We start from the raw sequence: 17,488 nt of genomic DNA, 5'->3' as shown, positions 1-17,488 counted from the left end.
TGTTTTGACTTTGCAGGAAAAGATTATTTGGATTTGTGCTTTTTAATTTCAGAAGTATACATCAAATCTTTATAACTATTAGGTACTTGATTTGCTAATACTGACTATAAATTAGGATTAGATTTAGCTACAAAAGTCAGGAAATTTAAAATAACAGTGGCTTCAATAAGATTTCTGTCTAATGTAAAAACAATCTGGAGGTAGTAGGTAGTCTGTGGCTAGTGTGGCAGCTCAGTGGTCTTTAGTATACTGTCCTATTCCACCATTCTTGTGTGTGGATTCTAGTCTCAAAGTCATTTAATGTTCCATTGTGGCTGCCGGAGCTCCAGCTGTTAAGTCCACATTCCAGGAAGGAGGAAGGGGAAGAGAAGGGCTGGCGCCTGCCTTTTAAGGTTATCCCCAAGAAAGGCCAAACTTTTCCACTTATTTATCATTGGCTAGAACTTAGTCACATGGCCCCAAGTGGCTACAAGGGAGTCTTAGAAGTGTCCTTTTGCTGGTATATTGCTGTCTCAGGTAAACTTGGGATTTGTTACTAAGGAGGAGGGAATGGAGGCACCTCGGTGACTCAGTCCGTTGAGTGTCTGTCTGACTTCGGCTCAGGTCATGATCTCACGACTCCTGAGTTCGAGCCCCACGCCAGGCTCTGTGCTGACAGCTCAGAACCTGGAGCTCACTTCTGATTCTGTCTCTCCTCCCACCCCCGCCCCTTCCCACTCACGCTCTATCTCTCTTTCTCCTTCCAAAATAAATAAAAACATTAAAAAAATTTTAAAAACAAGGGAGGAGGGTGTGAATGGATGTTGTGGTAAACAACTAACCTTTTCTGTTACAGTGACATTCCAGCTATTTCCTCTTTTCATATTTAGGCCTTGTGGCTACCTGTATTAGCCCATACAATCACTGTACTATGTAGTGCTTTAAGAAATTGTTTTCATAGAAATAAGATAGTCACATGATTATTGGAATAATTTTAGCTGTTAAGCAATAACGTCTGAAAAGGTATTAGGTAGAATAGGAATTCTACCTAGTAGTTGGTCAGACAAAGGGGTTTAGCTTCTCTCATTTACTCATTTTAGAGAGTGGATCATCTTCTGAAACAAGATTGTCTTACAGAAGCCTTGGCTCTTGCATGGTCTTTCCATGAAGGAAAAGCAAAAGCAGTAGTGGGTAAGTTGACAGAATACCAGTGTAGTAGACATCGTTTTTCTGGAGTAGAGAAAATGAATACTGATCACTCATAGGACATTTTTTAGCATAGCGTTCAAATATTTTCTAAACAAGATGTCATCACACCTTACAGACTTCCAGTGAAAAAGGTTAATGACAAATACAGGACATAGAATTTTAAATGTTGATTTTAAAGTTCTTTAATTTCATAAGAATTTATAGTTGGAATAAAAAGAAAGTACGTTGATAGGTTATCTGATCCAATAGATGTGAGATGCTCTTACTATGGCATATTAGCCAATACTTTGATATCTAAGGATTGTTATAATTATGCCTTTTGTTAGCACATTATGGATTTTGTTTTTATGCTGAATTTTGCTTCTCTGCAGGATTATCAGGGGATGCCAGTAAGCGAAAGGCTGTTGTTGCAGATCGGGTGAGTATTTTAATAGGGGCTTTACTAGGGTACAGTACAGATTTGCCTTTGGTATCAGCTAATAATTTTGGGGCATGATTAGGTAAATGGCTACAGTCAAGGAGAGAGTGTGTAAAAAAACAAGTGTATAATTCCCTGGTGTCATCTTGAATTCTTTTAAACTTTCTTCTTATCACCTTTCTTTTTTTCCCTTGCTCACTCCCTTATGACGATGACAAAATTGTAAAACAAAACAAAACAAAAAAAAAGAGCCAAAGGACAGCAGAAAGGAGGACGGAAAAACTCAGGGATCTGGATTATTTATGAGTGTGATTATATATAGCCCATAGAAAGTTGACAATTGTTAGTTTTTATGAACAGATAAGTAATTATGAGAAATACTACACATGCAAGTGTTTGTGTTGCCTGAGGTAACAGAGATGGCTGATTTTATTATTATTAATTAGCATTAATATGATTAATGCCAATATTTAATATTGACTTTGTTTTCCTAATCTAGACCTGGTTGAATTTAAATTCATTTATTATAGTCATTCTTCTCTGTTTTTATTGTGCAAGTGCATTGGTAAAAATTACATTCCAAAATAAGTGTAAGCATATAGAAAACATGAATAGAAATTGGTCACTCTTCAGACTCATGAATGATTAATTGTCTCCGTGTTAGCTAAAATACTTTAGGAATTTATGTTCTGTCTGTGTTCTCGAGGCAAAGACCTACAGCAGAGCTTTCTGAAGACCTTAACTTTGATTTTTCATTTCCTGAGCAACAGAGGTACTACTGAGTCTAGAACCTGGAGATTAGCAAATCAGTACTAGCCCTGAGGCTGCAAGAAATTAGTCTGAGGTTAAAAATATTGGGAAATAAAGCCACTGAATTTTTTTTTTTCAATATATGAAATTTATTGTCAAATGAATGCAAATTGGTGCAGCCACTCTGGAAAACAGTGTGGAGGTTCCTCAAAAAATTAAAAATAGACCTACCCTATGACCCAGCAATAGCACTGCTAGGAATTTACCCAAGGGATACGGGAGTACTGATGCATAGGGGCACTTGTACCCCAATGTTTATAGCAGCACTCTCAACAATAACTAAATTATGGGAAGAGACTAAATGTCCATCAACTGATGAACGGATAAAGAAATTGTGGTTTATATACACAATGGAGTACTACGTGGCAGTGAGAAAGAATAAAATATGGCCCTTTGTAGCAACATGGATGGAACTGGAGAGTGTGATGCTAAGTGAAATAAGCCATACAGAGAAAGACAGATACCATATGTGTTCACTCTTATGTGGATTCTGAGAAACTTAACAGAAACCCATGGGGGAGGGGAAGGAAAAAAAAAAAAAAAAAGAGGTTAGAGTGGGAGAGAGCCAAAGCATAAGAGACTCTTAAAAACTGCCACTGAATTTTTTAAATTATATATATGTATAAAACATGTAAATATACATTTATACATATATATATGTATATATATATATATATATATATATTTTTTTTTTTTTTTTTTTTTTTTTAATTTTAAGTTATATCTTTGGGGTGCCTGGGTGGTTCAGTCGGTTGGGTGTCCGACTTCAGCTCAGGTCATGATCTCACAGTCCGTGAGTTCGAGCCCTGCGTCAGGCTCTGTGCTGACAGCTCAGAGCCTGGAGCCTGCTTCAGATTCTGTGTCTCCCGCTCTCTCTGCCCCTCCCCTGCTCGTGCTCTGTCTCTATCTATTTCAAAAATAAATAAAAACATTAAAAAAATTTTTTTACAAAGTTATATCTTTAATAAAACTCAATTCTGTATTATTTAGGAGGACCTACATATATTAAGTATTGAAAAATTTTAGAGATATATTTTGATTTTCTATACAAGGCTGTTTTCCTTACAGATGGTAGAAATCCTATTCCACTATGCAGATCGAGCTCTGAAAAAGTGTCCAGACCAGGGAAAAATCCAAGTGATGGAGCAGCATTTTCAGGTACACCTTTGCATGTGCTTCTAATAGACATTGCTATGAATAGGTCTAATACTGCTCTTTTATATTACTTGAGAATAGGGCTTTCATGTTTTGGTTAAACATTTGCAGCATTCAAAACTTTATTGCAGGGCTTTTGGAGCATTCTAATGAAATTTTGAAGTAATAGGTAACATGGGGATAGATGGTAAAATGTGGAGTGTTGATGCTTAGGTCTAGTGCCTTATGGATGGCAAGGATGTGTACATGAGGGTATATACCTCATATATACCTATAGGTATATACCTATGAACTGACACCTCCCAGTGGCTGACACCTGGCTGATGACTAACATTTATGTTAACTAGGCTAGTTGGAGAAGAGGTGTACCACCAAGGTTTAAATTTAGTTCTCCTAGGAGCACCTGTGATTCAACAACAGCTTGGTTACCTAAAAAAAAAAAAAAAAAAAACACAAAAAGATCTCTAAAACATGCAGGTGAAAGATCTTTAGTTTCTGCTGGAACTCATTGAAAATGGAAGTCAAGGAACGGTTTAAAGACATGTACAATTTTTGTTATGTGAGTTTTACTGTTTGTAGTGATCACCAGTTATATTTATTGCAAATTTCTGTTTGTCCTTCTCCATTTTTTAGAGCTCCCTCGCCTCTCCCTTCCCTACCTTCACTTGTAACAATTATTGGAGGGTCTAATACAGGAGTCAGTGAACATTTTCTAAGAAGGGCCATGATGGGCAAATTTAGGCTTTGTGGGGAGCATATGGTCTGTGTCATATGTTCCTCTTTTCTTTCTTTCTTCTTTCTTTTAAACAACGCTTAAAAAATGTAAAAACCATTCTTAGCTATGAGCCATTCAGAAACAGGCTGTGGGCGGGACTTGGCCCATGGGCCAAAGTGTGCACCTCCTGGTCTTACACGTACTAGGCACTGGACATACAGTGTGTAAAATAGACAGTGGTCCTCGCTGTCTTAAAGTTTGCACTCCAGTCAAGGTTATTTTTCTTGTTTACATTAATGGAAACATTTAAAAGACATCTAAGGGTTTTGAAGTTCTAAAGAGCAGGCACAGCTTATCTATTTACATATCTATTTACTTGATGCTAGTAACTTTGGAAGACAAGGCTAGAGATGGAAGGTATGAGAGAAGGATTTGGTTTCCTGAGCTGTACTCTTTAATGTCATAGTAGTGGGCTTCTGGCAGGGTAACTCTTATTACTATTTGACTGCAAGCTCATTACATTTATCAATAAAATAGAGAAATGAGCCCCTATAAAATTACGGAAAAAGATAACTTAAGAGGAAGGCGTACGGCAGAAAGAAAGCACATGGGGACAATACTGTTTGGCAGCAATATCTTGTATATAAATTTTGTATACCATTGCAGCGTAAATAGAATACAGTATTTTAACAAGGGGATGTCTATTACCTTGAAGTGATGAGATGGTAGTTATGAAAGAACTCTGGCTATTGAAAGGTACACCTTGTTGAAAAAAAAAGAAAAAACCATAGGGAACACTGGGAGGGCCTAATGAGGGGTGTGTGTATGTGTGATACAGAAACCACAGTGCTGGGGAAGGATATGGCAGAGAGCTATAAAAGAAAGGAAAAAAAGTGATGTTCTGGTGGAGCAATATGAAAGAATCTTGGCATGACAGGGACTATAGATGATTCTTTTTTTTTTTTTTTTTTTTTTTTTTTTTAATTTCAAGAGCATGAGTGAGGGAGGGGCAGAGAGAGAGAATCCCAAGCAGGCTCTGTGCTTTCTGCACAGAGCCCAACACGAGGGTTGATCTCACAAACCATGAGATCATGACCTGAGCTGAAATCAAGAGGCGGACGCTTAAACCACTGAGCCACCCAGGCACCCCTATAGATGATTGCTTCTAATGCAGTTTATAAAATTTACAGAGAAACAAACTGTAGTAGTAATGTGTTGTTCAACTTCTAGATATATGTTGGAAGTTTCATTCTGCTAAAAGAATATCTCCTACAAATTTTTGATTTATTAATGATTTAGTCTCATAGAAGCTGAAGGAAACAATGGTGAACCATTATTCTGGATTTACTTTTTACCAGTAATTGGGGGAATAGAGTAGATAGACTACTAAGGGAAAAAAATACCACTTTATTTTAAAGATTGTAATAATGTTGCAAAATAAGCTCAGCTTGAATCCTGTGAGAAAGTACATGTTTCAGAAGAAAACTATGGGCACAGTCTCATAGTTATAGGCCTCAAAATACAAATGGATTCACAAAGAACAGGAAATTCTTAAATTTTGACATAATAACCACAAAAATTCAAAGAGAATGGAAATGGGGACGAGTGTTGAGAGAAGTGTCTGTCTACAAAGCACAGAACAGCTACAAAAGATGGAGAGAGGCAGATAATCAAAGATCTATGTAAAAAGCAGCATGAACCTGTAAGACTGTCAGAAAGGAAAATAGTACCTGGATTGTGCCTACTAACATGCTAAGGGTTACAAAATAAGGGATTGTGACCAAGATTCACTGAGTATATTCTACATGCCAAGCACTGTGTAAAGTTTTTTGTATTTAATTTTTATTTAATTCTCACAACAACCCCGTGGAGATAGATACTGTTTTTAATCCCAATGCATAGATGAGGAAAGTTAGGTTGGGAGAAATTAGGTGATTTTCCAAGGTAACATTGCTGGTAAGTGTTGGGGTCGGTACTCCAATCCAGGCCTTTGACTTCAAAGCCCAGCTCTTACCTAACTAGTAGAACAGTTCTGTATGGTTATTTTCAGAACAAGTGCAAGGAAAAGATCGGTGAGAAAGGGGTGATGTTAACAGATGATCAAGGATGAGAATGACAGCAGACATCTAAGCCATTTAATGCTTACTGTGTGGCAGGCACTGTTAATAATGCTTTACATATATTAACTCATTTAATTCTTTCATAACTGTGTAAGATGAGTCCTGTTATTATTCATATGTATAGATGAGACTGAGGCACAGAGAGGTTAAGTAACCTGTTCCAGGTTACACAGTTCATAAATGATAGAACTGGGATTAGAATTCAGGAAGTTGGGCTTCAGGGTCCACATCTGGATTGCTATACTGTACTGAAGAAGAGCACTTCTTATTTTGCTCCCATTTTCATAAGCAAAGAGAATGGTCTTTAAAGTGGAAAAATCTAGTTAAAAATATATTAAAAAGCTGAAGCCCAGCATATGTGATATATAGTTAGTTGCATAATGATTGTTTAAAACTCAAAACTCAGTAGAATTATAACCCAGGATACTGTTTGAACAGTCTGTCACTATTCATAATTTTTAAGTAACTTTGGATCGGTTTTTTTTAAATAAAGCATATTCAATTAAGCATGGATGCCTCAGCAGAGGAGACACAATTTATTTCGCTCAGGAGGACAATTTTCTTCTGAAAAAGATGATCTTCAGTCCATTAGGATGAGTGAAATCCATGTATGGTTGGCTATGAATCTGCCATTTTAAGTGTTTGATCTTAATTAGTTAATCATGAAATAATTAAATAAGTTGGCTCTTAGAGTTTTTTTTAAAGGAAGAGTGGACTTAAGAAATTATCCACCGATCGTTCCAGTGTGGTGTATGAATGTTTTCTGTGAGCTTGCTTGAAATTGACCACGTTAAACTCATAAATTGCCGTTTTGAAAGGAATTTGAGGACAGCATATCCATGGAATGCCTATTACATAATGTCTTGGTTTCATTAAAGCGTTTGTCTGAATTTTCCATTATCCTAATGGCTGAAATAGATTGATGAGTAGTAAATAGATAAGTAAATAGTAAGTAGATTTGTAGCTAGATAAACATCCCTACCCAAAGAGTATTCTTTGGTGGCTTGGTATTAATTACATGTTAGGGCTCTTTCCTGTGCAGTTTTTAAAAAAATTTTTTTTTTAACGTTTATTTATTTTTGAGATAGAGAGAGACAGAGCATGAACAGGGGAGGGGCAGAGAGAGAGGGAGACACAGAATCTGAAACAGGCTCCAGGCTCTGGGCTGTCAGCACAGAGCCTGACGCGGGGCTCGAACTCACGGACTGTGAGATCATGAACTGAACCGAAGTCGGACGCTTAACCGACCGAGCCACCCAGGCGCCCCCTTGTGCAATTTTTTATAATTGATTTGGGGTGACGATTTAGTGAGTGACTTGTCAAATATAGGTGGGTGGCACCAGGAGTCTGAGTTCAAAATGATCTTGACAAAATGGAACCAAATTGTCATGAGATAAAAATCAACAAGGATGAACATCAAGACTGCATTAGATCCAGATAATTTAAGTACATGAATACTGGTTTGGGAAGATCTAGCTGGATAAGATTTCAGTTGACCACAAACAGCATGAGTTAATAGTGTGTTAAGGCCCAAGATAAAGGTAAGGAATAGTTCCATTGGGCTATTGGTTGGAAATAAAAGCTCTGAGGTATTTATGGACTACTGACAGATTAAGCTACATCCACAACCAGGATGGTGGGAGATTTAAAAATGACTGAAAAAAATATAGTGGGGTTGTTTAATCTGAGGAGTAAGTAAGTGGAAACATGTCTGCCTTCAGTTGATGACGGGCTGTGAAATAGGGGTTTACTGTATTGCAGCAAAAGGAGGGCTAGTATAAGTGGGTGGAAATCAGGATGTGTATTTCAGTCTAAAATTACCCAGGGATAATGTAAAAATGCTCTTGGATTTATGTGCCTCCTACTGTTGAATTTATTGAAATGGAGGAAGACCAGCTGACTAAAGACTTTCTTTGCCAGGCAGGAAGAGCTGATATTCTGTATCAGTGTGAAGAAATGATTGTTGGAAACATGACCTCTAGTCTAGTGAGTTGAAATTTCTAGTACAACTGGTTTCTATTTCAGTCAAAATACTGAGAATTTATATTTTACCAGCAGGTGGCACTCATGCTTGCTGCCTCAATTTTAATTTTTACCTTTGATGAAGAGCCTCACCTTTTCCTTAGAGTCAGGATATATAATACCATTCAATATTTTTGCTTTTCTCCAAAGATCAATCAATATTTTGTCCTTTCTTAACTATAGAAAGTAATTTTTGGATCGCATAGTAACTTTTTGATAGGCTGTGGCTTTTATTTATCTGAGAAAAGATTTGAACCTTTAACTATATTTGTATAGTAACTAGTTGGATTAAAAGGAATTAGAGCCACCACTGTTTTCCCAGCATCTGGTTTAGTGCCCTTCAATTTGAGAAATATTTCTTGACAGATTTTTTTTTTTTTAAATATGTGTTCGTATTGTATATAGTGCTTGTCTTGGGCATATGTAGTTTTTTTGGTTTGTTTTTAAGTAGTCTCCATGCCCATCATGGGGCTTGAACTCATGACCCTGAGGTCAAGTGTCCCATACTCTACCAGTTGAGCCAGCCAGGTGCCCCTTGGGCATATGTTTAAATCTAACTCTGGAAGGTTTGAACTGAGAATAGAACTTAGTACAATCACACAGATGTTCATAATCATGACAAATATTATTATGTGCTGTGTGCCTGGCAAGTATCTTATTTAATCTTCATAATATACTTGAGGAGTAGTTATTATTTATCTCCATTTTACAAATGTTTGCATGTGTACACAGACACACAGAGGGTTGAATAACTTGCCTTATGTCATACAACCAATAAACAGAATCAAAGTAGGCACCCAGGCTGTCTGGCACAAGGCGCTTTGAGCCTACAGTCTGCTTAGGTTTCATGCACATTTCATTCTTTGATACTCTCAGACCAATATGTTGTTAACTGGCTCACTTTGAAGCAGAGAGGACTAAGTAATATATAAATTTTAGGAAGATATTGAAATGTATAAAAAAATACATAATTCATTTTAGTATGATCACGGTAATCGTATTTGAATGATTGTGGACCATTTTATTCTTCATCTTATTGGTCCTCCATAGCATTCAACAGTTAATGACTTCTTGAAACTGTCCTGTTGTCTTTTCTCCTATCAGAATTCTCTAACTGTTCTAAACTCAGAAGCTGGTCAGTTAACTATGGAAGCAGTTTCATGTATTTTGGAATATTTTATCTTATTATAGTCCTGTTTGTTTATGTAATAGGTAGAGGTATAAATAAACATGGAGAATTTTAATAATATAAATCAAGCTAAAATAATTTGAAAAATAATACAATTTTAAAAGCTCTTAAAAGTAAAGCCTTACATTAATTGTTCTCACACTCTCCTTTCTGCTTCATTTCCACCTCCATGAGCTGCAGATCATTCAAGGCCATTGTTATAGCAGCTGTTGCCATATGTTTTTGTATTAGGAGTTCATGCCAAATAGTGGACAGACTCTAAAAGCTAAATACAGAATGAAGCAATAGGAGCCTTCTTTGTCTAATTCATGTTTCCCTGAGATGATGTGAATAATAAGTATTGGTGTCTAGTACATCACCTTATTCCTGAGGCTTGATTAGAATGTTGGTTCTGGGGAGTCAGGTCTTTCCTAGATTATTTTTTTGTCATACCTGTGAGGGAAAAAAAAGGAAAAGTACAAATATACACATACACATACAGAGAAATACCCATATCTACATAGCTACTCATGGTGTCTGTGTACTAATACAGGAATACAGCTGCCTAGTTTTGATAGCCCACAGAGAAAGATCTATTGATCTGTGTATAGGAATGTTTATGTACTTTGGTGTGTGTGTGTATGTGTGTGCATACATATACGTATATATACACATATACATATATGTATACATATATATGAATATGTATGTATTCATTGTAGGGTTTGTTAAAATTTTGAATCATTTTCAAATAATGCAGTGTTCATTGCCTGATTGACTTCTAGAATATAAATTATGAGAATTAATGCTGTTGTTCCAAAAGCAAAGGAATGTGTCTGCTCATTTCTTCTCACATCACCCTTATGAAAGAGGGAAAGCCAGAGATTATATCTTCAGTTGGCAGATGGTAAGATAGTCACAGTGCAGTAAAATGATCTATTCACTCATTCAAACAATTGACAGGCTTAAATTTAGATTTTCTGTCAGTTCAGTGTTTTATTCACATATCTATATTGCCTTCTTTAATTTTAAATATATACAAATATCTAACAAGAGAAGCAGTTCACCTAGGCCAGTTGATAGGACTGTGCATTGAAGAAGAGATTAGAGAAATAATTGCTTTTTCTTTTTTTTATTTTAATTTTGGAGACCAAAAATATAGACTTTTTTTTTTTAGAGGCATTCTGCAAGTTTTTGAGACTAAGAGGAATATTCTTAAAGCAGGTATTGGCTCACTGTGTTTGCACTGAAAGACTTCAGGCACATAGCCATAAGCAGCGCATAGCACAGCCTGTACTTAATGGCAGAAGGATCAGAAGTTTGCATGTAGGCCCTTGATCTCTCAATATCCTGTGGAGAGGCATGTGTCTCTCCAGACCAGGTCTGGCTGGATGGTCTGAAGGTTTTGCTTCAAGAGAGGGACCTGTCCTTTTCCGTTCTCCTTTCTTTTAGGGCTCTTGTGAGAGCAGCCTTCTAAATGGGTTAAGTGGGGTGATCATCTTGGGCAGCAACTGCTTAAGGTGATTGTAGACTAGTCCTGGAATGTCCTCTGCCCAGTTTTGCCTACAGATCCTGTGCAAAGTTGAGTCTGTGCTTAGTCCTTGCAGTTGGGAGGTAGAGATCTAACTGGTCCCACCTAACTTATTTTCAGGTGTCTAGGAGATTGCCACCAGGGATAATACACTGGACAACCTGCCTTGTCTCTCCATAATTAGATTCTGGAAAGGAAGGTTTAATATATGGAAATAGATTTGGCTTTAAGTAGTATTTTATCTTGTTTATAGTTACAAATGTTCAAAATTGATAAGGACCTGGTTTCTTTAGGAAGCTAGATTGAAAGCATTGCCTTGAGTGATTTAGCTCTATTTAAATGAGTTGAGAACAGCTAGGGGCAGGCATGAGAACTCTGTGTATCCTCTTTCTTTTTTCTTTTAATTAGTTTTGTTTGTTTTGGGATAATTGTAGATTTACATTCAATTGTAAGAAATACAAAGAGATCCCAAGTACCTTCAACTCAGTTTTCTCCAGCGGGAACATCTTGTAAAACTGTATTACAACTGTATAACCAGGATTTTGACCAATACAGTGAAGATACAGAACATTTCCATCACCACAAGGATCCCTCATTTATAGTATGTAGGCTTTTGGGATCGGCCTTTTTTTTTTTTTTTTTTTTTTTAAACTCAGCATAATTCCCTGATGATTCATCTAGGTTGTTGCATTTGTCAGTAGTTTGCTGCTTTTTATTTCTGAGTTGTATTCCCTTCCTAATCTTCATTTAGAACCACATCACACAGTACTGTAATTTTACTTCAACCATAAAACCTAAGAAAACTTAAGACAAGGAAAGCCAATTAACTTTTACCCTTTATTTTTGCTTATCATCTTCTTTCAATGTTCCAGGGTGTCTATTCTTTTGTTTCCTTTCTGATTAGAAAACTTTCATTATCCATTCTTTGGGGGTAGTTTTGCTGGCAGTAGAGTCTTTTCATCATAGAATGTCTTGATTGCCCCTTCATTCTTCAAGGATATTCCAATGAATTTAGTACTCTAGGTTGACAGTTACTTACTTTCAGCACTTGAAAAATACGGCTCTGCCACTTGCCTTGGCCTCCATGGTTTCTGATGAGAAATCCAGTCATTCAAATTGTTTTTCCCTATAGGTAACGTGTCATTTCTTTCCTGCCACTTTGAAGATTTCTGGGGTTTTTTTGGTCTTTAGTTTTCAGAAGTTTGAAAATGTATTTGGTGTGGATTCCTTTACATTTGTAATATTTGCATAAATCTGTGTGTTTATGTCTTCTGCCAAATTTGGGGTATTTTTGGCCATTATGTCTTTGAGGACTTTTTGAGTTCTACCTTCTATCTTTTCTCCTGAGACTCTTATGATACATTAGGTCTTTTGTTCTAGCCCCACAAGTCCCTGAGTGTCCCATTTTTTTTTTCAGCCTGTTTTCTCCTTCAGATTGGAAATTTCTGTTGTTTGTTCCTTTCTTCCTGTTCATTCATTTTTTTTTTTCCCTCTGAACCATCTATTCTGTTGTTGAGTCCTTAGAGTTTTTTAAACATTCAGTTACTGTATTTTTCAGTTCTCAAATTTTCATTTGGTTATTCTTTATATCTTTTCTATTTCTGTGATGAAACTTTGTATATTTTCATTTGTTTCAAGATTTCAGTTACTTATTGAGACAACTTTATCATGGCTGTTTTAAAAATCATTGTTAGATCATTCTGACATCTCTGTCATTTTAGTGTTGGCATCTCTTGATTACTGCTTTTTAATTCAGTTTGAGATCTTTTTGGTTCTTGGTATGATTTATGATTTCCTTTTGAAATCTAGACATTGTGGATGTCCAGATCTTACTGTGAGACTCCAAATCTTATTTAAACTTTCTGTTTTAGCTGCTTTCTTCTGGTACTGCTCTGATAAGGGAAGGGGTCCTACCTTCTTACTGTTAGGTGGGGGCAAAAGTATAGGTTCCCCTCTCAACCCCCATTAATACCTGATAGAGGGTGCTCATCCTCACTGCTGGACAGAGATGGGGGTTCCTGCCCCTTACTAGGCCTTCTCTGGTACTTCACTGACTAGTTAGGGATAGGAATGTCTCAGTACTGCTCCCCATGTGGCCTCCATCGACACATGGTGAGAGTAGCTTCACTACTGTTCGATTGGGCATTGCTAAAAATTCTAATTATTTTGTAAGTCTCCTCTGACACCACTCCATTGGGCCTCATTACATGAATTCCACTAGCACTCTCCATGTGGGAGGAGTAGGGGTTTGTTACTGCACTCTTAGAACTGAAAGTCCCGACTTTCATAGACTTCTCTGATAACACCCTGCTCAGCAGAGGGAGGACTGGGATACCTTGTTGTGTGCTGTGGAGAGTAGAAATCTAGGTTTTCCACACAGCTTTGGCTGGCATGGGTGAGTGTATTAGTCAAGGTTTTCCAGAGAGACAGAACCATTAGGGGGTATAGACGTGTCTCCCCCTTCCCTCTCTCTTTCTCTCTTTATGTGTATATAGAACCACATCACACAGTATTACAATTTTTGCTTCAACCATAAAACATAACTATAAATATATAAATAAAGAGATTATAAGGAGCTAGCTCACTGGATTTGGGAGGCTGAGAAGTCCCAGTATCTTTATTTGGCAAGTCGGAGCCCTGGGAGAGCTAATGTGTAGTTCCAGTCCAACTCTGAAGGCCTCAGAACCAGGAGAGCCAGTGATATAGTTCCAGCTTGAAAGCTGGCAGGCTTGAGACCCAAGAAGAACAGATGTTTCCTTCTGCATTAGGGAGGGCAATCTGCTTTACTGAATCTGACTCATATGTTAATCTCATTTAAAAACATGACACATCAGACACAGCAGAATAATGTTTGACCAAATATTTAGGCACCTTGTGGTCCAGCCAACTTGATACATAAAATTACGCATCACAGTGGGTGTGGGGGCACAGTTTTTTTCTGTGGTGTTTGACCAGAATAGAGCAGATACTGTTACAAGGGGTTTTTGTGTGTTTTTTTTTCCTGCTAGATTCTTTCTTTTCTGGTTTTTTGGCTAGAGAGAGTAGCTTTCGTTGAGCCTTTTTCTATATGTGTGCCTGGGCATTTCCACCTTGCCAGTCTTCTTCACTTCCAAGTCTGGGATACATGGTAAAAAGGAACCGGGAAGCTCACCACTGTGTTGTTCCTCAGGTCCTGAGATCCCTGGTAGGTCCGCCATCTTCTTCCACCTTTCAGTCTTAGGTTTGTGTTGTATATATTGTCCAGGGATTTTAGGTATATTAGTAGGAGAGATAGGGAAAAATATGTCTGGTCCACCTCCCTAGAAGTGGGAGTCTCCCATGTGTACACTTTTCAGGGCATTGCAAAGTTCGTTGGATGAAGAAAGAGAAGGGAGTGAACAGAAATTTGGAATTGGAGAGAGTTTAGACCAGGAGAACTAAGAAGTGCTGCAGGGAATGGAAGTTGGCGAGAGGCATATAGTAGAGACTTGCAAAGAAGTAATTAAAGTCTACACATGTATTCTGAGACTCTATACCACTTGTAAAACTGCCCCAATTCTTAAATTTTTAATCTTCTCTGCTTAAAACCCCTTCAGTGGTTTTCCATTATGTTAGAATAGAGTCCAGAATCTTGCACCTGCCCCTTCGCATCTACTGCCAGCCTTCTCTTTCCATGCTCTGGTCGTACTGTCTCTCCCAATCCCCAAGGTTCTCTGCTGTTTCCTATGTCTGGACTCCTGCAAGTTACTATTCCCTCTCACTGGATGGCGCGTTCATCCCCGTAGTTGGCTTGGTCACTGCTGTCTGTCAGGTATTCACTTAAACATCCCATTCCAAGGAAGGCAGACTTAGGTTAGTTAGGCCTCCTTCCTAACATTCCCCTGGCATTTTGTATTTCCCTTCTCATAACTTTTATCATCCTTCGTTGTTACTTTTTAAAAATCTTTGTACCAGACTATAATATATGTCTGTTTGGTTAAATCTGTATCATTAACACCTAGCAATGGCCCTGGTCTATAGTAGATACTTTATATAAATACAGTTTACATAAATATGACTTATGCATATTTGTGTGTGTCCTCTAAATGTTCTAGCCAGTTATTTCTGTAGTGTTGAGGTCGACTATACATAGGTGTATTACCTGTGTCATTCAGTTTTTTGTATTAGTTATATATTTGTATAATTTAAAAATCAGAAAGTATAGGGTGCCTGGGTGGCTCAGTCAGTTAAGTGTCTGACTCTTGACCTCACCTCAGGTCATGATCCCACAGTTCATGAGATCGAACCCCACATCAGGCTCTGCACTGACAGTGCGGAGCCTGCTTGGGGCTCTCTCTCTGCCCCTCCCCTACTCACTCTTTCTTTTCTGGCTCAAAATAAATATTAAAAAATTTTTTTTTAATTGCAAAGTATAAAAACGTATACAATGAAAAGTCTGCCACCTTGATGCCATCTGCCCAGATTCCACCTGCCTCTCACCATTGTTACTAACTTTTATGTAGATTTCCAGATTTTCTTTACGTAAATACAAGCAAATGTACACAGTTGTAACCACCCACACATTCATATTTTTTTCCTTCTTTAACACAAATTTTTTCCTTGTGATTTTGTTTGGTTTTCTACTTAATATATCTTGGAAATCTTTTTATATTGGTTCACAAAGAATGTCTTTTTTTTCCATTTTGGTAGTTGCATAATATTTTTTTTTTTGACGCTAATGGTATTTTTTTTTTTTTACTTCTGTTTCAGCTTGTTTCTAGTATATAGAAATGCAAGCGATTTTAGTACATTGATCTTCCATCTTGCAACCTTGCTAAACTTGTTTATTCTAATATTTTTTTTGTATATTCCACCAGATTTTCTACAGAGATAATCATGTTGTCCACAAATAAAGACAGGATTATTTATTATTTTCCAATCTGGCAGTCTTTTATTTCTCTTTCTTGCCTTATTACACTGGCTCCAGTATTACCTCCAGTATTAATGTTGAATAGAAATTTTGAAAATTGACATCTTTGTCTTGTTCCCGGTGTTAGTGGGAAAGCATCAGTCTTTGATTTATAAATATGATGATAGCTGTAGTTTTTCAAAGATGCTCATTATCAGGTTGAGGAATTTCTATTTTTAATATCCTAAGAAATGTAAATGTTGTTGGCTTTTGTCAAATTGTTTTTCTTTGTAGAGATGATCATATAGTTTTTCTTTTTATTTGTTAATATGGTGAATAATATTGATTGGTTTTTGAAACCAACCTGGCATACCTGGGAGAAAGTCATGTGGTTATGATGTATAACCATTTTTTTATAAGGACATTTATGTTCACTCTTACGTATTACCCAAAGGATACAAAAATATTTCGAAGGGGCACACGCACCCCATATTTATAGCAGCATTATCAACAATAGTCAAACTATGGACGGAGCCCAAATGTCCATCAGCTAATGAATGGATAAAAAGGAAGTGGTGTGTGTATGTCTGTGTGTGTGTAATAGAATCTTACTCAGGCATCAAAAAGAATGAAATCTTGCCATTTACAACACTGTGGATAGAGCTAGACTGTATGGTAAGTGACATAAGTCAGAGAAAAATAAATACCATATGATTTCACTCATATGTGCAATTTAAGAAACAAAACATTTCATAGGGAAAGGGAAAAGAAAAGAAGGAGGCAAACCATAAGAGACTCTTAACTATAGAGAACAAACTGAAGGTTGCTGGAGGGGAGGTGAGCCGGAGATAGGCTAAATGGATGATGGGTATTAAGGAGGGCACTTGTTGGGATGAACATTGGGTGTTACATGTAAGTGATGAATCACTCAACTCTACTGAAACCAATATTACACTATATGTTAACTAGAATTTAAATAAAAACTTAAAAAGAGTTTTCTTTGTAGGACGGTTTTTAACTACAAATGGAGATTTTTAGGAGGTTATGTATTTCTTCTGTTTCTGGTATTTTCTATCTTTAAAGAGATTTGGCCATTTCATCTGAGTTGTCAAACTTATTGGGTAAAAGTTGCTCGTGACATTTTAATTACCCTTTTTATATCTGGAGAATCTATAGTGATGTCATCTCTTCAGTCTTTATTTTGTTAATTTCTGATTTGATTGTGGTCAGAGAACGTAATTTGTATGACTTAAATCTTTTTAAATTTGAAACTTGTTTTATGGCCTAAAATACATTATCTATCTTAGTAAATGTTCCATATACTTGAGAAAACTGTATATTTTTATGCTGTCAGAGTGTTCTAAAAATGACAATTTATAGACGTAAGGCTATCAATTCAACATGTATCACTTTTATTGTTTTTATATATAATCTTTAATTTTGGTAATCTTTCTTTGAAAATTTTTAGAGAAAGCTTTCTGGCATTAAAACCCA

General features: G+C 36.8%; 1 protein-coding gene across 4 annotated transcripts in view; it reads left to right on the top strand.

The window, feature by feature from the left end:
* Positions 1–17,488, top strand: part of VPS8 (VPS8 subunit of CORVET complex) — a 250,605-nt gene that overhangs the window by 60,023 nt on the left and 173,094 nt on the right. For all 4 annotated transcript variants that reach the window (XR_008422497.1, XR_008422498.1, XM_019463393.2 and 1 more), the window contains exons 18-20: positions 1,080–1,170; positions 1,560–1,606; positions 3,485–3,574. Coding sequence is in view for 2 of the 4 variants with exons in the window: in XM_019463393.2 (XP_019318938.2) it covers positions 1,080–1,170; positions 1,560–1,606; positions 3,485–3,574 (228 nt within the window). In the remaining 2 variants the exon portion in view is untranslated. The remainder of the gene's footprint in view (positions 1–1,079; positions 1,171–1,559; positions 1,607–3,484; positions 3,575–17,488) is intronic.

The sequence above is a fragment of the Panthera pardus genome, unplaced genomic scaffold, assembly GCF_024362965.1.
Source record: "Panthera pardus isolate Hobbes unplaced genomic scaffold, ASM2436296v1 HiC_scaffold_16, whole genome shotgun sequence".
Classification (NCBI taxonomy): Eukaryota; Metazoa; Chordata; class Mammalia; order Carnivora; family Felidae; genus Panthera; species Panthera pardus.
This window is presented reverse-complemented; position numbering and strand designations above follow the sequence as displayed.